This window comes from Oncorhynchus tshawytscha, linkage group LG09 (assembly GCF_018296145.1).
Source record: "Oncorhynchus tshawytscha isolate Ot180627B linkage group LG09, Otsh_v2.0, whole genome shotgun sequence".
NCBI classification, from domain to species: Eukaryota; Metazoa; Chordata; class Actinopteri; order Salmoniformes; family Salmonidae; genus Oncorhynchus; species Oncorhynchus tshawytscha.
In genome coordinates this window covers 25,678,759-25,701,661 of record NC_056437.1, presented here as the reverse complement: position 1 = coordinate 25,701,661, position 22,903 = coordinate 25,678,759, and the positions used below count along the sequence as shown (strand labels likewise).

Genomic DNA, 22,903 nt, shown 5'->3' with positions numbered 1-22,903 from the left:
AACCTAACATAGTAGGAGTAAAAAGACACCTGAGCGTAGTCCCCACATCTGTTTTTCAGGGGAAACAGCAATTTGGTTGAAAATATTGGATCCCTGAAAAATGGAAACATCCGCTTTCTTCCAGTCCCGCGGAGAGTGCCATAGTGCTACCCCTCTGAGTGACCAAGCTAAACATCACACAGGAAATCAAGTAACTAGGAGAAGTGAAGTGAGAAGTGAGAGAGGAACAGGAAACTGGTCATTACTGAAGGAGCATGCTGATGTCGAGGGCGTCTTTCACACCTCTCTTCTCATAGGCATTTCTAATTTCTGAAACTGGTCACACATACGGCTGGGCTTTTTGAATCTCTGCCTGGATTCCCTCGTGTTAGGAAGTACCACACACAGACTGGTCAACTCCATCAAGGTAAGTGATATCAACATATTCAAGAAAATAAACTAAGTTTGAAAATAGTCTACCTTCACAGGGTGGATGGTACGGTGTTGAACTGAAGGATAAGTATCCCTGAGGGAAGTGTTTTTTGTAGTGTATTATTTTGAGATCAAGGAGATTCAGTCTTGAGATTTTGTACATCATACACATAAATTATAAATTCCAGTTTATATTGACCAGAATCGCTTGATTTAAATTTCTGGGAGATCATATATAAAATTGTATTTGTCACATGCGCCGAATACAACAGGTGTGTAGACCTTCCCGTGGAATGCTTACTTACAAGCCCTTAAAACAACAATGCAATTAAGAAAATATTTACTAAATGTTTTTTTTATTTTAATTAAGTAACACAATAAAAACAATAAATGAGGCCATATACAGGGGGTACCGAGTCAATGTGTGGGGTACAGGTTAGTCGAGGTCATTTGCACATGAAGGTAAGGGTAAAGTGACTATGCATAGTTAATAAACAGAAGTAGCAGCAGTGTAAAAACAAAGGGGTGGTCAATGCAAATAGTCCGGGTGGCCATTTGATTAATTGTTCAGCAAAGGCAGTTTAATTTTTTGTTAATTCTTTTTTTTTTTATGTACTGGTGCAAATTGGAAGTGAATATTGATCATCAACTCTCAAATGCATTCTGGGCAAAATAAATGAATAAATGGTTTAACAAGAAAGCTAATTCAATTAATCAAGATATTTTAAATCTCAGATTAATACCAATCATCATTGTCACTCAGATCTCAGACTGCTGATCAAATGACATCAGACAGTATGGAAACTGACACTCACATGAAACCACAAAGGAACTCAATGTGTAAGAAAAAGCAGAACTTGAGATGCTATAATACTTACTGATGGTCACCAGTAAACCTCACTATGATCTCTTTTTTCCCCCTTTTCCCATAGAAATATGAATGGCTCCCAGGTCTGCCTCTTGCTGTACTGTGTGGTACTCATGGGAACATCAGTACTTGCTAATGACGGTAAAATGAAAAATGAAACTGAAAAGGGAGCTGGGGCTAACCCTAACACAACCATGGGACCTTCTGGAACTACACATTTAACACAATTTAACAGTTCAACACATTTTCAGTCAGAATCAACAACACCAGCTACCCTCAACACCAGAGAAACATCTGGAACCAATAGCCCAGTGAACACCAACAACACACCATCCAGAGCCAACACCAAACCTAGTGCCTACCCTCCACTTAAGGCCCAAACCAGCCCCACGTTCAGCCCCTGCCGCAGCTCTGACTTTCTGTTGGATAAGAAGGAGGCCACCATCCTGCTGATTGTGACAGGTGCCCTGGTGGTCCTGTGTGCCATCCTGCTAGTCTCCACAGTGGCGCTGTCATGCCATGTGTGCTGCCTGAAGCGCCAGCCCTGCATCAGCAGCCGCCCCACCCGCAGCAACATAGACCTGGTGAGTGGTACTGGGTACTGGGGCACTGGCCAGAGGACCAAGGAGAGGCCTGACTCTGAGCCCGGTGAGACCAGCCTGATGATGGCAGAGCTCAGACAGACCCAGGAGGGGGAGAACGGCAAGACAGACAAGGGGCAAGGGGAAAATGAGATGGTGAAAGATACACCCAAGAAGGAAGAGAAGAAGGAAGCCACGGAAAATGGGGTGGCAGCAGCTGCAAACCCTAGCCAGGAGAGCCCAGTCACTACCACCACCAAACAGCCTGCAGAGCCCTCTGACCCCACAGCCACAGCAGTCTCTCCCCAATCACAAGCCTCTAGCGATGTTGTTGTGGTGGTGGGGTGAGGGCTCTCACATCGTGACCTCATCCTCTGACCTTGGACCAGAAACAAGCTCAAACCACTGGTCAAACTGTCCTCAGCTGCATACTGATGATGGGAACAGCACAGTTTTATACAACACCTTCTATTGGCATGCTGTAAAGAGATTTGCTTTTGACCTGAGTGTTTGCTTAGAGTGATTGTGTGGTTTTCTATTTTATGCTCGCATTCTCATTCAAAACTTAGGAAATAATTACCATTATGATCATGTCTATACAAATTAATGTACCACAAGAAGTTGAATATCATGTGAATGTTTAATATTTGTATGAATTTGTATTTGTGTAACAAAAATAGTTATAAGTTAAAATGTATAGCCATCATCAGTGTCACTGATAAGAGGAAATGACTCCTGTTTGGTCTAGTGGTTGTATCACAGCTTGCTTGTCACAATTCATCTGACATTTCCCTCACTTCTCCATTTTTAGACATTCTCCATTTTTAGACATTCTAAATTCTGCAAAATTACAAAACAGAACCAACCAGCACTAAACTGTAGTAGCAGCTTAAGTAGACAATTTAAAGGAACTGTTTAAGCCACAAACCTCTTCCAGAAACACTCTCAATGTTTTCCAACAAGTCAACATCACTTCCTTGGTCTATTCGATACAGTAAAGAAGAGTTCAAATGTTTCTGCTCTAGCTTTATCTGCCCTTCCGTTTCCAAGCCTTTGAAACAATAAAGAATTAGGACACTTCCTGAGTGTTTCTCTGCTACAGTGTGTCTGAGAGGCAGCTAATTGCATGTGAGTGTGCATGTGGATGAATTACAGAGAGAGGGAGAGCAAGGCTGGTCATTAGTAAGCAGTGTGCCTGTGAGGCAGTACCACCCGTTTTCACTGACCAGAGAGGGGAACTACAACAAAGCAGCATAATACCACATTCAAAACTGCTGCACCGCCACAGATCCGTTTTATGTTCCCATCCTCTCTCTCAGATATTTATTCATCTACTTATGGCTGACAACATGATGAACGTGTGGATGTATTGCATGTCAAGTCTAAAACGGGTTGTCCGTGAAGAGGGCATAATACTGACTACTAACCATTTCAAACCAAAATCAAATGTTATCCATTACTGCAATACGTACAGGGGGTACATAACTATTATAGCAAAATATAAATAACATCTTTGTGCCAGAAAATAAATTCCCTTCCGTGGTGCATTGAGTCAGTGGATTTTGATTGACAGTCCTCGCTAAATCCAGATACATGGAAAGAGGATGGTGTTGGGGGAGAGAGAGATTGAAGACATTTCTTTGAATGATAGTGATTATGAAACATTGGAGTCAGCAGCCCCCCCCCCCGCTCCTCGTCATCAGTAGCTAAGGGCCGCTCTGCACTGCATCCCTACTCCTCTCCTACACCCCTCCCACTTTCCCCTCTACCTCCCTCCCTAACACACACACACTCTCCCAGTGTTAATGCAGAGCCTGCAGTGGATGCTGAAGCAGTAGGAGCTTATACCGTTTAATGCTACCTGCATCACTGGACCTAAAAGGGCAGACTAAGAGACATATACTCTTAATGGTCCATCCTTCAGAGGAAAACAAAAGGGATCAAGGACAAAACCAGGGGGAACAGAACAGTCTCAGAAGGTAGGAAAGGAAAAGCAAGAGGGCATTAAAAACAGTGAATGAGCAAAAAAAACAGAAAATCCCTCTTCAGCAAAGCAGCTGCCACTCCAGTGTTTTAGGAGACAGAGGATAGAAAGCAGCCTTGGGCTGAGGACCATAGAGAGGAGAGAAGTGACTGGAATGCAAAGATGAGGAAAAGGTGAGTGTCTATTCTCTCTCACACACACACACACACACACACACACACACAACACCCCCCCCATGGAATCCAAGACAAAAAAGCAACAATGCACACACACACAAACATACATGACTATGGTGCTACAGTAATTGAATCTTTGCACTGCTCCCTGTGCATCATTTCTCTGACTCCGCTTGCTGCGGGACTGGCCAGTGTGCCAGTCCTCTCCTTAGTCATTAACAAAACCAATCTATTCAGCACGTTCTAGTAGGAACAACTCCCTGCTCAATAGCTGACACTCACTGATTGGGCTATATATATATATATATATAGAACAGGCTAATTAACATCAGTGAAATAGGACAGCAGGGAAATCACACCTCAAGTGCTGTACAAACATCTTCTAAAAGGTATCCTCTACAGACTAATAGCCCAAGCCAATCAGAACATCCTCTTCAAAACAGACTACAAGCCATTCTAGTCAAAGCATCACACTGCCCACTAGTCTGTTGCTAGGGAGGCTCCCTTCCTCAATAAATAGGACTGACTGTAGGGGTTAATGCCAAACGTTTAAACCCTACTCACATACTCTATTGTATGCATAATCATGCTGGAGAAGGCACATCTGCAGCACTGTGACGAGATGTTAGGGAGCCTCCGTGGGGGGAGAAAGAGGGTGAGGGTGGAGCAGAACGGGAGAGAATGAGATCTTAACCGTTGTCTCCAGTGTGTTCAGCACAGCTCACTGCAGTAACGCAGCCTCTCCTCCACTACTGGTGCAGAGAGGATAGTCTCAATCTGCATATCATTCACCGTGCTCTTTGTCTACTACCTATGTGGACTATAAGCTTTTACTAATACATATTACTGCTTTGATATGTAGCCTAGCTAATAGTGGGCTTGCTATCATGTTTGTAACTAATTTATCCAGGCGTTTCCCCTGTGTTTCAAGGCGTGTGCTACTGATGCCACCCAGCGTCCCTCCCCACTGTGTGGCCGTGCTATGGCTGTTGATGCTGCTGGGTCTCCAGGCCCTGGCTGTCTGCCCCCCAATGTGCACCTGTAACCACAGCCACAGGGAGGTGGACTGTTCCTGGAGGGGCCTGAGGACTCTGCCCCTGGGCCTGCAGCACAACCTGCACTCCCTCAACCTGTCTCACAACCGCATCCACGACCTGGACGGCCAGCTGAGTACCTTTGTCCACCTCCGCACCCTGGACCTGTCCCACAACAGGCTGGTCCGCCTGCCCACCGCTCTGCCCAGAGCCCTGTGGGAGCTCCACATTGCAGCCAACGGCATCAACCTGCTGGACAAGAACGACACAGCCTACCAGTGGAACCTGCGGGTCCTCGACCTGTCCAATAACAAGCTGGAACGGGTCGTGTTCATCAACAACACCCTGACCAGCCTGCGCCTGCTCAACGTCAGCCACAACCGCTTCTGGACCGTGCCTACCAACATGCCTGCCAGCCTGGAGACCGTGGACCTTTCCCACAACTCCCTGGTGCAGATGCTGCCTGGCACTCTGGCACGGCTGTTCAGGCTGACCACCTTCTACCTGCACTCCAACCGCTTCTCCTCTGTGGGCCCCAGGGCCTTCAGCCAGCTGGGCAGCCTGCGGCTCCTCTCCCTGGGGGACAACCCCTGGGCCTGTGAGCACCAGACCAACATCACCCACCTGCTGGCCTGGCTCAAGCACACCTCCACCCGCGTGCTGGGCTGCCCCTGCCACACTCACTCTGTCTGTGGAGAGCATCCCCTGGCCAGGACTGGAGGGTGGCACTTTGCCTCCTACACTCAGCCTCCCCTGGCTGCTGGTACTCCGGAGGAGCGGAGCCACCCTCCTCCTCCAGAGGCCCTCACCAGGTGGCCTTGGTACCTGTCCGAGTCTGCCCTGCTCAACACCCAGCTCCACAGCAGGAAAGCCCCAGGACGCCCCAGTGGATCAGAGGACCACGGCCTCTTCACAGACCAACACCAGTTCACCTCCACCCCTCTAGCCATTTCCACCCTGCCCACTGACAGGTCCCACACAGAAAACAGCTTGACAAGCACAGACGACCCCTTCCTAACAGACACTGCATTTACTACTGACAGCTTCTATACCACTGACAACCCCTCTACCATCACAAGGAGAACAGCCACCCTCCGCACCAGGAGTGTCAAGAGGCCTAACCACGGTGGCTCCCCGGTACGAAACACCAGCCCAGCCCCCAGCCCCAGGTCTACACTCCCACTCCTACTGAACCTGTGGTTCTTCCTGACTCACACCCGGTATGTCCTCTGAAAATTGAAGGAAATGTCTGGAGTTGGAGTAATGTCCTTGTCAGACTTTGGACATACAACTGCACAAACACACACAAATGAGTATCATTAAACCAACTTTGTTGTTTTCTTCCATTTTGAATACTGTAAGACACTTAAATGAACTCTTCTGCATTACTTTAATCAATAACAATATACTGTATGACATGCACAGGCAGCATCCATGTACACTAACACTACTACCACTATATGGCCAGTATCATTATTGGGATACTGAACAAATACTTTAGTACTCACTATCTGCATAACTCTGTTTTCATCATCAACTTTGAATACTTAAAGGTCCAAAGCAGCAGTTTTTATCTCAATATCAAATCATTTCTGGATAATAATTAAATACCTTAAGAGTGATTGTTTTCAATTAAATTGTTCAAAAATAGCTTCTTAGCAAAGAGCAATTTATCAAGCAAGAATTTTGCTAGGACTGTCTGGGAGTGGTCTGAGTAGGGAGAGAAAAGCTGAAAACTAGCTGTTCTTTCCAGGGGAGAATGACTGCCCCCTCTCATTGAGCCTCGGGAGTTAGAGGCTGACCATGGTACTGCAGGTAATGACTGGAGTGGAATAGGTGGAATGGTATCAAATACATCAAACACATGGTTTCTAGGTGTTTGATGCCATTCCAATTGCTCCTTTCTGGCCATTTTTATGAGCCATCCTCCCCTCAGCAGCCTTCTGCGCTTCAGGCATTGTTAGCAGAAAACAGGATCCCCCATTATAGTGAACAGAAAAATTGTCATCTTCGTGGTCAATCTTTGTGTAAATAAAAAAGGTTTTGAAGACAAACATGGTTCCAGTAATTGCTTCTAATACACCAGATGTAGGTCTTTGAAGCAATTATTTTAAAATCGCACACAGACACACACACACACACACACACACACACACACACACACCAATTTAGAGGCTATGACCGTAACTCAGCAGCAGGTGGCACCATACTGTACCTTTATGTTTCCTACTGGCACCACAGCAGGCTACATCACTCAATCACATCCACAAATACACTCTGTGTGTGTGTGTGTGAGAGAGTGTTCACCCGCGTGTGAGAGAGAGTGAGAGAATGTTGATGGGCGGATCTCAGCTAGAGACTTGGAAACAAACAGTTTTGTGATTTTCCATGGGTACAGCGAAACAGAAACACCGGCCACCCCCGTTGTGGTGAGTTGCCAATGCCTACAGTCAACTATAAAGATGTCATTAGCCAGGTGCCATAAAATACCTCCTCCCAAACGGTTGGCTCTTCACAAATCATCACCACTGAAGCTGAGAGGGTTTACGTCATAACATCCGGTAAGTGGCAGATCTTTGAATGGTGTTGGTGGTCCCGTTGTTGTTATAATTGGTCAGATGTTTATTGAGATCAATTTGCTGGCATTCATCGATCAAATCAGTTTACTAAGGTTAACTTATTTAGAATGCTAGAATACAGCTTTAAAATGGAAAACAGCTCATGAGAAATGTACTAGATTTACAAATGAAAGAGTGTAAAAAAATGCTGTTCTACCTGGCATGCTGGTGACTGTGGCATGTTGGTTGTCTTATGTCTACATTGGCAGTTTGACCACAGAAAGAGAATGCATGTTCGTAGTGGTGTGCTGCAAATGGTTGTGATGGCCATTGTCTTCCTGGCTCAACATGGGACGGTGATCGGAGCCAACAGCACCAATTCCACAGGCAGCAGCACCAACTCCTCTCCCCCACTCTCCTCTCTGTGGGGGATTGGCCTCATGCTCCTGGCTCTGTCCCCCACTCTCCTGCAGCAGATAGCTACTCTCTGATGGCAGCAAGGCAGCTATATTCACCATGCACTCCCTCAATCTGGGATGTCCAACTATTCTTTAACTACATATATCCTCACCCTAAGGAAGACCACGATGACCTGTACTCTTTGGACACTTTCTAAAAAACCTTTTGTTATCTACTAAAATAAAATATAGCACACATGTTAAAACTATGTTTCTGAATAAATGCATCATGATAAAGTGAACACAGCGTTCTGTGACTTTCTGTTAAAATGTGACAGTCTGCAGGCCTCACCTGCGTGTGATGTAGTAGAAGACAGGGTTGCCGTTCTTGGAGGTGCCAGCCTGGTAGAAGATGTTGAGGGTCTTCAGGGCTTTGAACTCATCTTTCTCATGTACCTGGTGTCTGAGGGAGCAGGAGCAGGATCAAGACAGGGAAATACTTTCAGAGTACCACTAAAACAACCTCTGCCTCAGATGCTTTCATATCCTGTTTTATGAGACTGCTTTGTGAGATCTACAGGTAACTGCCGAAATAAAGGAAATGCTTGAGTAAATAAGGGATACAAAGTACACTGAGTGTACAAAACATTATGAACACCTGTTCTTTCCATGACAGACTGACCAGGTGAATCCAGGTGAAAGCTATGATCCCTTATTGATGTCACTTGTTAATACCTTGTTAGTTCTGAGGCCAAAAGGAGGGGGGAGCAACTCAATATTAGGATGGTATTATTAATTAATTATTATTAATATTATTATTATTAATTATTAATGTTTGTACACTCAGTGTATATTAAAAGCAGGTGCTTCCACACAGGTGTGGATCCTGAGTAAATTAAGCAATTAACATCCAATGCTTAGGGTATAAAAATGCCTACCCATGTATAAAAACGCCCAGCTGCCCATTATTTTGGCTACTGTGACTAGAAGAGATCTCAGTGACTTTGAAAGAGGGGTCTCAAAGGAGCATAGGGAGGTTAAAGTGTATGTGTGTGTGTGTGTGTGTGTGTGTTTTGGTCCCCACAAGGATAGTAAAACAAATGTGTGTGTCTCAAGTCACCAGATCTCAACCCAATCTTCTCCCAATTATGTGAAATTCTAGAGCGACGCCTGAGACACATTTTACACCTCCATCAACAAAACAACAAATGAAGGAATTTCTCAAGGAAGAACGGTGCCACATCTCACCAATAGAGTTCCAGACACATGTAGAATCTATGTGCATTGAAGCTGTTCTGGCCCAATGCCCGATTAAGCCACTATGTTGGCGTTTCCTTTGTTTGGGCAGTTACCTGTATGTAATTAATAGTAACTTCATGTATGTACCTTGTCATAAACTCCTCGAACTTGGAGCTGGTGAGGTTGAGGCTGGACCAGTGGGTGTCAGCCACAGGTTTGTGCTCTGGGGGCCCCAGGTAGGCCAGGAGGGTGGCCATCTTGTCAAAAGGCCGTCTTCCCACTGCTTTATGATCCCTGATGAAGAACAACAACGTTAGGAATAATCTACTCTTTGATACACATCTGCCACATGCAGAAAGTACAGAGGTCTACAGTAGTATCAAACACAACCTCCTGTGAGATGGGCCGTTGTTTATTCTAGAGATCTGGGTTGTGTGAAACATCTTACTTATCTCTTGTAACATCTAAGCCATACATGTTCCATTCTGCCCACTCACCTGTTGCTAGAGAGGTACTGTCCTATCTTTTCCTGGTTGTTCCACAGCAGACGGTGCAGGGCCAGAACGTTGCCATCACTGATGAAGGACAGGCTGTGGTTGACTGAGTCACTGGCAGGGCAGTCTGATGCGATGTCCAGGAAAAACCTACAACACATAGGTCAAAGGAACAAGATTTATCTACACCTGCTAGGGTAATTAGTATCAGGTGAAAACATCCAATACATATCAATGTATTCTCAGAGAGGTAAGATATCATTCTGTTATCATACCTTCTAGCTGCATCAAAGTTGCTTTTGACAAAGTCATTAAAAGGCCTCATGTGCTCCTCTTTGGTGAATACAACATGGTTGGCAATGCTCTGCTGGATCTGTAAAAGAACATTCAAACCATATTAACAACAAGGCCAGATCCTCAAATAGAATATAGCATATTATTAAGACATATCAGCTTTGTATACATGTGGCCTGGGTGTCCTGTCCTCTTACCTTGGACATGAGCTTAAGGCCCCTCTCAATCCTGGGAGGAGGTTTCTTATCCAGGATGCCCGCCTCATAGGGAGACACTATGGCAGGGTTGATGAAACGGAGGAACATGGCACTACCCACCGCCCCTATGCTGTTCTGGGGGAAACGCTGGCTGACCACCTGTGTGTGAGGGTGTTGGATGGATGGTAACAACATTGTTAGAGAGAGGGAGAGGAGGCGAGGACATGGGTTGGAGTAGATAGAAGGGTAGAAAGAGTGCAGTGAGGAGAGTGGGGAGGGAGACAAAGTATTCCACAGTCTAGAGGACAAGATGGCCACATCATCACCTCCAAACCACATTCACAACGCTAGGCCCGCTTCAAAACTGAGTTAAGAGATTAAAAGGAAAGCAAGGTACCTGGGAATCTTGAAAAGGGGGAGAGGAGAATCTTAGACCAGTCCTAACTACTAGGGTAGACGTGATACTGTATGCTTCTGAAAAAACACTGGGCGATGTTCAATTAAATCAATGTCCTAAATTGATCAAACGCTCTGCATGTCCGCAAACGAAAATGGTATCACTTGTAACACACGTGTGTTTTAAAAGGGATATTGCAGCAGTGGAATTACTAGGCTGTAAGATAATGCAACCTCATGAAGTCTTATTTCATTGCTGCTGGAATAAGACAAGCTGTCATTAATGACCTGCAGTATTAGAGTGCTTTGAAAGGTCAGCCAATTACCAGGCCTCCACAGCTTACCCAGCGCCACCAACACAGGATATTTACCGCTAGCAATTTTGACCATCATGACAATATGACATCATGGATCGATGCACAACAATAGGCTGCAGATTTCAGATACGGTAAATGCAGTATAGAGAACTGAAGGTGTGGAGGTATTTCTGCACTGCGAAACTTAGCTAGTAATGAATTTCAGAGAAAGCCTTAGGACTTCACATTCCATGAGAGCTTTCAAAAAAGTGGAGTGGATCCCAGGATCCTGAGTCGCACAGCACAACTATGTGCCAAAGTGCTCCTTGACCATCTGCAACATGAGCCCGTTATCGTCGACCCCCAAACTCCTTTCAACACCACGTTTAGTTTTTTGCCCTAGCACAATAGAGCTGATTCAAAATGATAAAAGCTTGATGATTAGTGGGTTATTTGAGTCAGCTGTGTAGTGCTAGGGCAAACAACAGAAAGTGTACCCCTTGGGGTTACCAGGACAGAGTTTGGGAAATCCTGGGTTCGGTTAAGGGTTCTGGAAAACAGGATTTTGAATAGGAATACATTTTTTGGTTCCCACAAGGAGAGTAAAACAAATGTGTATGTGACAAGTCACCAGATCTCAACCCAATTGAACACTTCTGGGAGATTCTGCAGCGGTGCCTGAGACATTGTTTTCCACCGACAACAAAACACCAAATGATGGAAATGATCATGGAAGAATGGTGTCGCTTCCCTCCAATAGAGTTCCAGACAGTTGTAGAACCTATGCCAAGGTGCATTGATGCTATTCTGGTGGCTCGTGTTTGCCCAACACCCTTAGTTCCAAATTCCATGAGAGGTTTCAAAAAAGCGGTGTGGATCCCAGGATCCTGAGTCGCACAGCACAACTATGTGCCAAAGTGCTCCTTGACCATCTGCAACATGAGCCCGTTATCATCGACCCCCAAACTCCTTTCAACACCAACCAGTAACAGCAGTGCAGTTTCACCAGTGCCAAGAGTTTGTTTGTGGTGAGCGTACATTAAAATCCATATAAACTAATTTGAAAGTAAAAGTATTAGTAGTGGGATTTCAGGTGAGGATTGTAAGGAGGGCAGGAGTATAAAGTAGTTTAAGGTGATAGAACAGCAAGAGGGTGAATGACCTTCCCTTTCTTTCAACAGTGGCCAGGGAGAACATTCTCTGAACTTACTGCTTTTTTGCTTTCCTTTTTCTCTTTAACTGTGGCTTTATTCAGTAGAGAGTGGCAAGTTGCCTACAGAACAGAGATGGGCACAAAAAAGGTCACGGCAAACACACACACCACAAACACGCACTGCACAAATACTTCTACATTCATATACAGACACCGCACAAAAGTGCAAACCTTACCTTTTGATGTACATTTACCTAGTTCATAAAAACCACCCTGACATTATGTGAAAACATAATGGTGGCAATTGCAGAAAAAGTTAAAATCTTCAAATAAATGGAACCCTGTATGTTAAGATGGGGGTTTACAGACTGTGGAGTGGGTTGGAGTTGGCAGTTGAGGTGTGCAGTCTAATATGTACCTGGAACAGGCAGTGACAGACACTGCGCAGCTGAGGGGGGAACTCTGTGGAGGAGTTGATGATGGCCAGGAAGAAGCGGTTGGTGATCTGCAGCAGGTTCCTCTGGTTCTCCTCCAGGATCTCACTCTGCTCCAGCCTGCAGCCGCAGACATGGAACCAGCCAGTCAAAACCAGAGACAGCAAGAGAGCATCGGACAATGCAACAGGTCATGTACCGTACAATTCTTCTTCCATGTTGCAAAAATACATCTAAGATGGAGGGAGGGGGCTGCCTTGGTTTAAATAGTACAGCTGGAAAACAAAGTGGGTGAATGAGTGAATGTGTTGTGTCTGAGTGGTCAGGGTACCTGGTGGGGTCCACCTCGAAGCTGATGAGCTGCCACTCTGGGGCGGTGATGACCCCTCTGAGAAGAGGCTCTAGAAGCTTCTGCAGGTATGTGGCCCCATACACCTGAAAACAGCAGAGGGGTGGATACACAAACACACAAACTCAAAACTAACATTATAGAAAGCAGGCACCATGCTTATTTGAAAGCCAAAGACCACACACAGTTGAAGTCGGGAAGTTTACATACACCTTAGCCAAATTCATTTAAACTCAGTTTCACATTTCCTGACATTTAACCCTTGTAAAAATGCCCCGTCTTAGGTCAGTTATGATCACCACTTTATTTTAAGAAGGTGAAATGTCAGAATAGTAGTAGAGAGAATGATTTCATTCAGCTTTTATTTCTTTCCTCACATTCCCAGTGGGTCAGAAGTTTACATACACTCAATTAGAATTTGGTAGCATTGCCTTTAAATTGGTTATCTTAGGACAACCATTTTGGGTAGCCTTCCACAAGCTTCCCACAATAAGTTGGGTGAATTTTGGCCCATTCCTCCTGACAGAGCTGGTGTAACTGAGTCAGGTTTGTAGGCCTCCTTGCTCTCAAACGCTGTTTCAATTCTGCCCAGAAATGTTCTATGGGATTGAGGTCAAGGCTTTGTGATGGCTACTTCAATACCGTGACATTGTTGTCCTTAATAAGCCATTTTGCCACAACTTTTGAAGTATGCTTGGGGTCATTGTCCATTTGGAAGACCCATTTGCGACCAAGCTTTAACTTCCTGACTGATGTCATCTATTTTGTGAAGTGCACCAATCCCTCCTGCAGCAAAGCACTCCCACAACATGATGCTGCCACCCCTGTGCTTCACGGTTGGGATGGTGTTCTTCGGCTTGCGAGCATCCCCCTTTTTCCTCCAAACATAAAGCTGGTCATTATGGCCAAACAGTTCTATTTTTGTTTCATCAGACCAGAGGATATTTCTTCAAAAACTACAATCTTTGACCCCATGTGCAGTTGCAAACCGTAGTCTGGCTTTCTTATGGCGGTTTTGGAGCAGTGGCTTCTTCCTTGCTGAGCGATCTTTCAGGTTGTGTCGATATAGGACTTGTTTTACTGTGGATATAGATACTTTTGTACCTGTTTCCTCCAGCATCTTCACAAGGTCCTTTGCTGTTGTTCTGGGATTAAGTTGCACTTTTCGCATCAAAGTACGTTCATCTCTAGCAGACAGAACGCCTCTCCTTCCGGAGCGGTATGACGGCCCCGTGGTCCCATGGCGTTTATACTTGCGTACTATTGTTTGTACAGATGAAAGTGGTACCTTCAGGTGTTTGGAAATTGCTCCCAAGGATGAACCAGACTTATGGAGGTCTACAATTTATTTTCTGAGGTCTTGGCTGATTTCTTTAGATTTTCCCATGATGTCAAACAAAGAGGCACTGAGTTTGAAGGTAGGCCTTGAAATACATCCACAGGTACACTGCCAATTCACTCAAATTATGTCAATTAGCCTATCAGAAGCTTCTAAAGCCATGATATAATCTTTTGGAATTTTCCAAGCTGTTTAAAGTGACAGTCAACTTAGTGCATGTAAACTTCTGACCCACTGGAATTGTGATGCAGTGAATTATAAGTGAAATAATTTTTGGAAAAATTACGTGTCATTCACAAAGTAAATGTCTCATTCACAAAGTAAATGTCTCAACCAACTTGCCAAAACTATTGTTTATGAACAAGACATTTGTGGAGATAACAAGTTTTAATGACTCTAACCTAAATGTATGTAAACTTCTGAATTCAACTGGAGTGTGTCATATCCTTTGTCAGAGAGAGGGGTATTTTGCATCGTAAAAAGGTTTATCCACATTTTCATGTCATGTTGTGTACCTTAAAGCAGAAGGTCATGATTTTACTGGCCAGACTGTTTCCTCTGAAAAGTGTCTGCATGGAGTCAGCAAGCTCCACCTCCTTGGAGAACATGTTCCACAGCAGCTGGTAGAGGAGGTGGCGTGAGTCAAACAGAGTCACCAGCACCCGCGCCAGCTCATCCTGACAGGAGAAAATTATTGTTACTGACACAGCTCACACTCTGATACCAACAATCTACGCAACACTGGCGCATTCATTCATATTCATACCTCAACAATCTCAGTGTGGTACAGTGGTGTATTATAAGCTAAAACAGTGTGAAAACTATTTGCTTTAAACGTTATTCCATTTTTCACCCCCAGGTGTAATATAAATGTAAAGATCTCAGGTCCCGGAGAAAGGACAGTGGGTGGTGAATAGCCTACATACCCATTGGGAGCAGGGCACTACGTTGGCCAGAGCCATGGCAATAGGCAGCTCTCCCTGGTCTCCCATCATGGTGACCAGCTCCACCAGCCTCTCAAACCGGTCAGCAAGCACCGTCTCTGCCAGTGTGTCAAACTCTGTCCCCTGCTGCAGGATCTTAGTCAGCACCTCCATGAAGGTGGCCCGCGTCTGCAGGTCCTTATGGTAGCCCAGACCTACACACACAGAAAGAGAGAGACATGTATTGTAATCTTATCTAAGTGTGACAAGAGGAAAGAACATTGACCATGGGCAAGTATTGTTTTAACGACCCTACACTAATGATGAATTAGATGTAATCAACAGAGATCCAATTAAAGCCACATTCACTATTACATCTCATTTCGCATGTTAAGCACTTTAAACATGAAGCAGCCAACCAAAGAGTGAGCCTAAGCCTCATTCCTGATAAGTTGATATGTTAGGTTTCCAGACTGACCAATTGAGTGCATGAGGCCACTGTCCACGTTGGCGTTGAGAAGGTTGGACATGGCCAGTACGGTGCAGTGTCTGAGGGAGGCCAGACGTCGAGACATACCCCTCTTCCTCCCTGCCACCTGCTGCCCATCATCCTCCACCTCACTGCAGTCATTCAGCAGGTTCATGAACAGGGTGAAGTACCTGGGAAGAGAAGGAGAAAGATATTCTACTCATTATCTTTTAGAACATTTTATGACGTAAGACACATTGCATAAGTAATGAACTTCAATAGTAACAGTGAGTAAAGAGAGGATAGCTGACGTACTTGAGGAAGAGCTGGGACTTGGCCTCCATCAGTTCCACTCCGTCTCCCTCCTCAGGCTGCAGGGGCAGGCCAGCTAGCAGAGACACCACCGCCTCCATACTGGCCTGGTCCAGGTCCCTGTATATCACACAGCATAGTTCAGGGGTTAGAGGTCAGATCGAATCACATTTTACATTTCAAAGCTGTTGTACATTTCTAAGCCTGTTGTTTACGAAGTAATAGTGAAATGCTTACTTCACAACGACGCAGAATAAAATAAAAAAAGATATAAAAGGAAGTAACATGAGGAATAAATACACAATGAGCAATGATAGCTTGGCTATATACATGGGGTAGCAGTACCGAGTCTATGTGCAGGGGTACTAGGAAATTGAGGTAGATATGTACATACTGTATAGGTAGGGGTAAAGTGACTGGGCAACAGGATAGATAACAGACAGTAGCAGCAGCGTGTGTGTGTATATATATATATATATCTGATTGAGTGTGCAAGTGTGTGGGTAGAGTCCAGTGTGTGTGCATAGAGTCAAAGGGTCAATGCTGATAGTCCGGGTAGCCATTTGGTTAATTTAGTACAGGTAGCCATTTGGTTAATTTAGTACAGGCAGCTATTTGGTTAATTTAGTACAGGTAGCTATTTGGTTAATTTAGTACAGGCAGCTAATCGGTTAACTTTTGGCTTGGAGTTCAACCCCAGTTATGTACTGGGCCGTATGCACTACCCTCCATAGCATCTTGCCGACATTGAGGGGGAGGTTGTTATCCTGGCACCACACTGCCAGGTCTCTGACCTCCTCCCTATAGGTGGTCTCATCGTCGATCAAGTCCAACATCGGAGTATTGTATTGGAGTCGTGGGCGGCCACGCAGTAGTGGGTGAACAGGGAGTACAGGAGGGGGCTAAGCACGCACCCCTGAAGGGACCCAGTGTTGAGGTTCAGTGTAGCGAATGTATTGTTGCCTAACCTTACCACCTGGGGCGGCCCATCAGGAAGTCCAGGATCCTGTTGCAGAGGGAAGTGTTCAGTCCCAGGGTCCTTAGCTTAGTGATGAGCTTGAGGGGCACTATGGTGTTAAACTTTGAGTTGTAGTCAATTAACCACATTCTCAAGTAGGTGTTCCTTTTGTCCAGGTGGGAAAGGGCAGTGTAGAGTGCAATAGAGATTGTGTCATATGGGGATCTGTTTGGGGGGGTACGCAAATTGGAGTGGGTCCAGGGTTTCTGGGATGATGGTGTTGATGTGAGCCTTTCAAAGCATTTCATGGCTACAGATGTGAGTGCTACGGGGCGGTAGTAATTTAGACAGGTTACGTTGGCGTTCTTGGACACAGTGACTATGGTGTTCTGCTTGAGACATGTAGGTATTACAGACTGGGTCAGGGAGACGTTGAAAAAGTCAGTGAAGACACTTGCCAGTCGGTCAGCCTATGCTCTGACTACGCGTCCTGGTAATCTGTCTGAATGTTAATGTGTTTAAAGGTCTTACTCACATCGGCTACAGAGAGTGTGATCACACAGTCGTTCAGAACAGCCGGTGCTCTCATGCATGGTTCAGTGTTGCTTGCCTCGAAGTGAGTATAAAAAGGCATTTAGCTCGTCTGGTAGGCTTGCTTCACTGGACAGCTCTCTGCTGGGTTTCCCTTTGTAAATCCGTGATAGTTTGCAAGCCCTGACACATCCTAACGAGCGTCAGCGCCGGTGTAGTAGGATTCGATCTTAGTCCTGCATTGACGCTTTGTCTGTTTGATGGTTTGTCGCAGGGCATCTGTAATTCATGGCTTCTTGTTGGGATATGTACGTATGGTCACTGTGAGGAATTAGTTAGGTAACATAGATAATTAAGATGTGTTATCTGCATAATATGCTTATTATAAGAATGTATCACTTCGGACTCTGGTGTTGGCAGTTGCACTTCCTCCCTCAGCTTGGGCTTAGTCACCTGGAGCCCAGAGAGGGGAGAAGTCAGGCTTGTCTTTCACATGTCTCTGGTGCTATGCAGCATATCAGAAAGAGAAGAGGACAGGAGAGAACATTGTCTTCATATGTGAATGTGTCTTTACCTATTCTAAACCATGTGAAGGGATGGCGGGATTAATGGGGAACCACGTACTTGTCTCCACAATGTCTGTGAGCCAGTCACTCCCTCCTTGGGGGAGATAAGGTATGAGAAAAGATATGTGGTGTAGTGTCTGGAACCATTGTATGTCATCTCTGATGTTGCACCTAACCTGGGGGAGTGTATGACCTAGAGGCTCACTCCCCTCAGTGAGCTTGTCCAGGCATGCAGTCAATAAGGGGGAGGGGTTAGTAGTACAGTACCTGGTAAGACACTTGACATCATCATCAGCCGCCTGGTTTGAGGTGCCCATAACCCAGTCTGTTAAGTACTCCACCATCTTATTCCTGCCAGGGACAAATGGACATTAATTGACTGTATGTAAATGCAATGTCATGGTCTTTGTATTACTACGTATCAGTTGATATGTTGCAGTAAACCTGGACAGTACAGAACATGTTTGACTGACAGTCTAGACTCCAGGAGGACATTCTCACCTGAACTTTATCTCTTGGCAGAAGGCCAGGTCATCTCGATCTCTCACCTGAACTTTGTCTCTTGGCAGAAGGACAGGTCGTCTCAATCGCTTACCTGAACTTCATCTCCTGGCAGAAGGACAGGTCGTCTCGTCTCTCCATCATCACCTCCACCAGCTGACACAGCTTGGTCTTCATCTGGATGGCATGGACCATGTTGCCCAGGATACGCACGTACCTGCCAACACAACACACGGCATGGGGAGAATGAGAGTGGGCAGTGTGCTCACAGCACCAACGGTCTCATAGTCCAGGGTAAGCATGCCATGGAGGAGAGGAGCGAAGGCTTTTACCTGACCAGGTTGAGCATCATGGTCTCTATGCTGGCCTGTCCCAGGTGCTCTGAGCTGCCCTCAGTGTGGTTGTCCAGTAGGTTCTTCATGATGGCAATGGTCTGCTCCACAAACTGGGTGTTAGTGTCATTGATGGGAACCTACACAGATACAAAAAATTATACATTTTACTACACATGTTAACAGTGTCTTTGGATTTATAGGTACAACCCTTTTCACTGTACATGTGTATGTGTTCCTCTCACCGGCCCCTGTGCGTCGAAAAAGCGGCTAATGCTGTTCTTCAGTTTGTTGAAGAGCATGGGGTAAAGAGCTGGGCTGAGCTCCAGGCCCACCAGATCCTTAACATTGGTCCGGATCTGAACACCCTTTTCATGGCTGCAAACCATGAGGGACAGCAGGCGGTCCAGGAAGCGGCCCAGGGGCGTCTCCGTGTTCCCCTCACAGGAGCCCATGGAGATCATGGAGCCCTTCCTCTCACTGAGAGGCCCCATGGGGGGGCTGTAGGTGGCCAGGCCTGGGGCGCTGCGCTGCTGCAGACACACACCTCCCAGAGCACACAGGAAGCCCGTCATGTTGATCCACTCCTGGACACAGATAGGAGCAACAGAGGGACAACATCAATCCACAACCAATTCATTTGTGAAGTGTATTTTGATGTGCGTAAGGAGAATGCATAAGAACAGGCTAATGGATGTCTGCTTACCTGGCCATCCTCTAGCTTAGTTTTGGGATGTGTGAGGATTAATTTGGTCGCCTGCTCCCATTTTGCATGTGTGTCTTCCCATGCCTATGGGGAAGATTATAAAACAAAACAAATGTTGAGTTGATGTGAATATCGTGTTTCACAAACATCATTCCATATTGAAGCATAAGAGTATGAACAGAAGCACAGCAGCAGGCCACTCTCACTTCTGTGTTTCCTGCAGTAGGATGCTCGATCCTCCTCAACAGAGCCATCACTCTCTTCTGCAGGGCTAACCGGCCTGAAAACACACAAACACACCATGACAGGAGCCTTGGCCTCTCAGACAGCCCCGACGTCATCACCTGCTGAGCTCTCATGCTGTGACTGCCCTCTAGAGGTGGTACTCTGTCTATACACCACAAGACATAGCACCGTCAACTCCAGGTTATAGGTCATTAGCGCGTTCATTCACTACTAACCTGTGGACATCATGTTACTGACGGAGGCAAACTCGATGAAGGTGTTGTAGTTGGGCAGGATGGTCTGGACCGGGACCTCGTCCACTCCACAGCGGACCTCAGCCTCCTCACACAGGTGTCTGAAGCAGGACATGGCCACCAGAACGGCCTCCATGTCAGGGCTCCACAGGAACATGTAGAGACACACCTCCAGTTTGGTCTGGGCCTGTCTACAGATGGGGATGCCGCTGCCCACCGTGGCCCGCTCCTGGGGGAGGAAGACAGGACAGAAGGGTTAGAACATTGGAGAATAGTGGGTCAAGGTCACATTCAGGAGGGGGTTCTGAATGCTAGAGCTACCTTTTTGCTTTACTCAAAAAGACAAATATGCCTAAATATAATTCTGAACTTTCTATAACCTTATACCTGTGGGTCTCATCCAGGAGGGCACAAGGACTACAAAACCCACAACACTGTGGCTCACCTTGTTCCTGAGGAGGAACTTGTTCCTGCAGATGAGGATCTCCCTCAGCCACTTAAGAATCTCTGTACTGTTGATCATCTGGTGGCCAACCAGCTTCTTACAGATGAAGAAGAGCACCTGGGAACTGTAGGGTACAACAGCCAATCACAGTCAAACTGGTGACCTCCATCTGTGCTAACCAATCAGCATCAACAAACACTCAAATTTAACTGGCATCTAAGATGAGAGAACATCTATAAAACAATATAGATAAAAAGGAGGGCTGAAGCTACCTGATGTCCCAGAAGGTTTCAATGGGAGCATCTGGGTTCCACAGCTCTATGGCCTCAGGTTGATGCAGGACCAAGAGGGCCTATAAAAAGGAAGAGAACACAAGGAGTATGTTTTAGCTACTGTGGCAAAATGTAACCATAATGGAGAAAAGGAGCGTGAGAGAACGAGAGATGGGGCTCACCTCCATGGCCTCCAGTGAACACTCTCCCATGTTGGCCAGAGGCACCAGCTGCACCAAGCCGGTGATCAGCTCTGCTGTACTGCTCTGGATCTCCTGACCCTGCTTACCCGGGTTCTGACACACACACACACACACACACACACACACACACACACACACACACAAAAATATACAAACATGCCAAGAGTGGCTTTCCCGGTCTAGTCTGCCTAAAAGTCTTTGCAAATCCCAAACCAGTTTAAAAGGGTGGCCCACATCACACCGAATGTGGATCTCCCGTTCGAGTGTGCTGTTGACGTCTGACAATTTCGCACAATTCTACATGTAACATCGGTTTGCAAGTACTTTCGGCAGGCAAACGCTATTGGTGTGTTTGAGCCCTAAGACGTTCTAACAAGTCTCTAACCTAACACTTGGCTAATTTGTCTAACTCTAACCCTGCAAGTGGAATTAACAACGATAAATCGCTTAATCCAACACAACAAATGTAGAATTAAAGGATAAGTACAACTACTGTGTTAAACGGCCATCCTCAAACAGCAAAATACACATTATTTCTGTCCAGGAGTCCTAAAGTAAACAGAGCAAACACTAACATGTAGCATGAGTTTGGGGTCAGCATGGATGAGCTTGACGAGAGCCAGCAGAAGGTACTTGTGGCTACGCGTGTCCAGGTCTGTGGTCTTCTCCTTGAACTTCAGACTGGTCATCTTCTCCTTGAAGGTCAGACTCTGAAGGAAACGAACAGTAGAGACTAGCCATTAGCAGGAGCATTCTTTTAAGATGAGGAGAGTGATAGAAAAGAGAAAGGTAAACAAGGAAAAATTAAGTAGAGGAGAAACAGATGCAGAGTATCTCTACTGTAATCAGACAAACAAGTTCCCACCCTCCGAGCAACAGTGACCCAGCGCACAGGGATCAGGAGAGCCACCAGGAGAGAAGGAATCAGGGGTCAAACAGGGGGCGCGAGAGAGAGACACTGTTTCATAAGTGCCCTTCATTGGTGGGCCATGAAACAGGAGATGGACAAACAGACAGGAGCCATGCCTAAACCATCATGGGCAGGCCCACACAAACACCAGGACACTGCAAACAGGAATTATGGATGAGGAAATAGCATTCTAGTGGTGTTTGAAGGAAATATTCAACTATGCACCAAAATATTCTATAGGCCTCTCATCCGTTCACAGGTGATAAACACAACCAAGTAGCCATTCATAGAACCTAGTTTGAAGGCATATCAACACTGTGATTATATTAAAATCCTCCATTTAGGAGTTCAAATAAAGGTGATGAACAATCCAAAGTATTAGTGAGTGTGCAAGTAGGACTCAGCCTCAACAGGCTGTAGTGCTGAGCAATTAACCAACAAGTCCATTGGTTTTCTTTTTAAAACAACTAATTGACCAACATTTGTTCAATTACTTTAACTTCCATTTGTTCAGTTTTTTTCTGTGAGCTCAATGTGCAGTTTCTCTAGAGATAAATCAGATCAAGCCCGAACTGGGCGATTTAGTAGAGTTTAGTTTCCAACAGGCCAATGTTCCACATGGTTTAGCGTAGTAAGCGTGGTAATTAACTACAATGACCATAATCCATTGTGTGCCTATTTGTCCGGTCTGTGTGGGGCAGACACTGAGGGAGAGAAGAGAGAAGAACGTGCGAGACAGAGAGCAGTTGCTTTGTGAGTTATCTACCTGAAAATACATGATCTAAGTGATTGATAATTGGTATTCAGCAATAACAAAAGTATGCCTCATTTACTTTGAAGAACTACTAAAATAGTGATTTTGTCAGACAGCGTAGGCAGCAGATCTATAGAGATGAGATGACTTGGAACTAAATAATAAAGTAATCAAATAAAACAAACTGAAATATTTTATTAAAGTAATGTGAATAAACAATGGTTAATAAGCAGTAATGGTCACAAAAACATTGGCCTTTTATTAATTGTTGTATTCTGTTTAGTTACAGCATTCAATCCACATAATGCATTGTGCATTTAATATTGAATTACATCTTAACG

At 45.4% G+C, this 22,903-nt stretch overlaps 3 protein-coding genes and 1 long non-coding RNA gene across 8 annotated transcripts in view; 3 read left to right on the top strand and 1 right to left on the bottom strand.

The window, feature by feature from the left end:
- The window catches only part of LOC112257633 (neurofibromin), a 72,388-nt gene that overhangs the window by 17,716 nt on the left and 31,769 nt on the right, over positions 1 to 22,903 (bottom strand). For 3 of the 5 annotated variants that reach the window (XM_024431356.2, XM_024431358.2, XM_024431359.2), the window contains exons 13-35: positions 21,474 to 21,608; positions 20,878 to 20,991; positions 20,696 to 20,775; positions 20,424 to 20,547; positions 19,961 to 20,207; positions 19,706 to 19,779; positions 19,500 to 19,583; positions 19,039 to 19,380; positions 18,794 to 18,933; positions 18,556 to 18,678; positions 18,228 to 18,311; positions 15,909 to 16,025; positions 15,603 to 15,784; positions 15,128 to 15,339; positions 14,717 to 14,878; positions 12,845 to 12,948; positions 12,498 to 12,633; positions 12,137 to 12,199; positions 10,235 to 10,393; positions 10,019 to 10,116; positions 9,747 to 9,893; positions 9,397 to 9,543; positions 8,363 to 8,473 (exon numbers count right to left, since the gene is read on the bottom strand). In XM_024431356.2, coding sequence (XP_024287124.1) covers positions 8,363 to 8,473; positions 9,397 to 9,543; positions 9,747 to 9,893; positions 10,019 to 10,116; positions 10,235 to 10,393; positions 12,137 to 12,199; positions 12,498 to 12,633; positions 12,845 to 12,948; positions 14,717 to 14,878; positions 15,128 to 15,339; positions 15,603 to 15,784; positions 15,909 to 16,025; positions 18,228 to 18,311; positions 18,556 to 18,678; positions 18,794 to 18,933; positions 19,039 to 19,380; positions 19,500 to 19,583; positions 19,706 to 19,779; positions 19,961 to 20,207; positions 20,424 to 20,547; positions 20,696 to 20,775; positions 20,878 to 20,991; positions 21,474 to 21,608 — 3,185 coding nt within the window. The remainder of the gene's footprint in view (positions 1 to 8,362; positions 8,474 to 9,396; positions 9,544 to 9,746; positions 9,894 to 10,018; positions 10,117 to 10,234; positions 10,394 to 12,136; positions 12,200 to 12,497; positions 12,634 to 12,844; positions 12,949 to 14,716; positions 14,879 to 15,127; positions 15,340 to 15,602; positions 15,785 to 15,908; positions 16,026 to 18,227; positions 18,312 to 18,555; positions 18,679 to 18,793; positions 18,934 to 19,038; positions 19,381 to 19,499; positions 19,584 to 19,705; positions 19,780 to 19,960; positions 20,208 to 20,423; positions 20,548 to 20,695; positions 20,776 to 20,877; positions 20,992 to 21,473; positions 21,609 to 22,903) is intronic. The other 2 variants (XM_024431357.2, XM_024431360.2) reach the window with 1 other exon arrangement.
- On the top strand, positions 226 to 2,940 carry LOC112257635. Its single transcript, XM_024431362.2, has 2 exons — positions 226 to 406; positions 1,344 to 2,940. The coding sequence occupies exon 2, from the start codon at positions 1,348 to 1,350 to the stop codon at positions 2,206 to 2,208; it is 861 nt and encodes a 286-aa protein (XP_024287130.1). The 5' UTR covers positions 226 to 406; positions 1,344 to 1,347; the 3' UTR covers positions 2,209 to 2,940.
- On the top strand, positions 3,646 to 7,176 carry LOC112257634 (oligodendrocyte-myelin glycoprotein-like). Its single transcript, XM_042326699.1, has 2 exons — positions 3,646 to 4,017; positions 4,952 to 7,176. The coding sequence occupies exons 1-2, from the start codon at positions 4,007 to 4,009 to the stop codon at positions 6,285 to 6,287; spliced, it is 1,347 nt and encodes a 448-aa protein (XP_042182633.1). The 5' UTR covers positions 3,646 to 4,006; the 3' UTR covers positions 6,288 to 7,176.
- On the top strand, positions 7,344 to 8,312 carry LOC112257637. Its single transcript, XR_002954609.2, has 2 exons — positions 7,344 to 7,615; positions 7,882 to 8,312. It is a non-coding gene; the product is annotated as an uncharacterized LOC112257637 (long non-coding RNA).

Bases quoted from the DNA above. Each gene is read 5' to 3' on its own strand.
- LOC112257635 (XM_024431362.2), top strand. From the start codon at position 1,348: ATGAATGGCTCCCAGGTCTGCCTCTTGCTGTACTGTGTGGTACTCATG.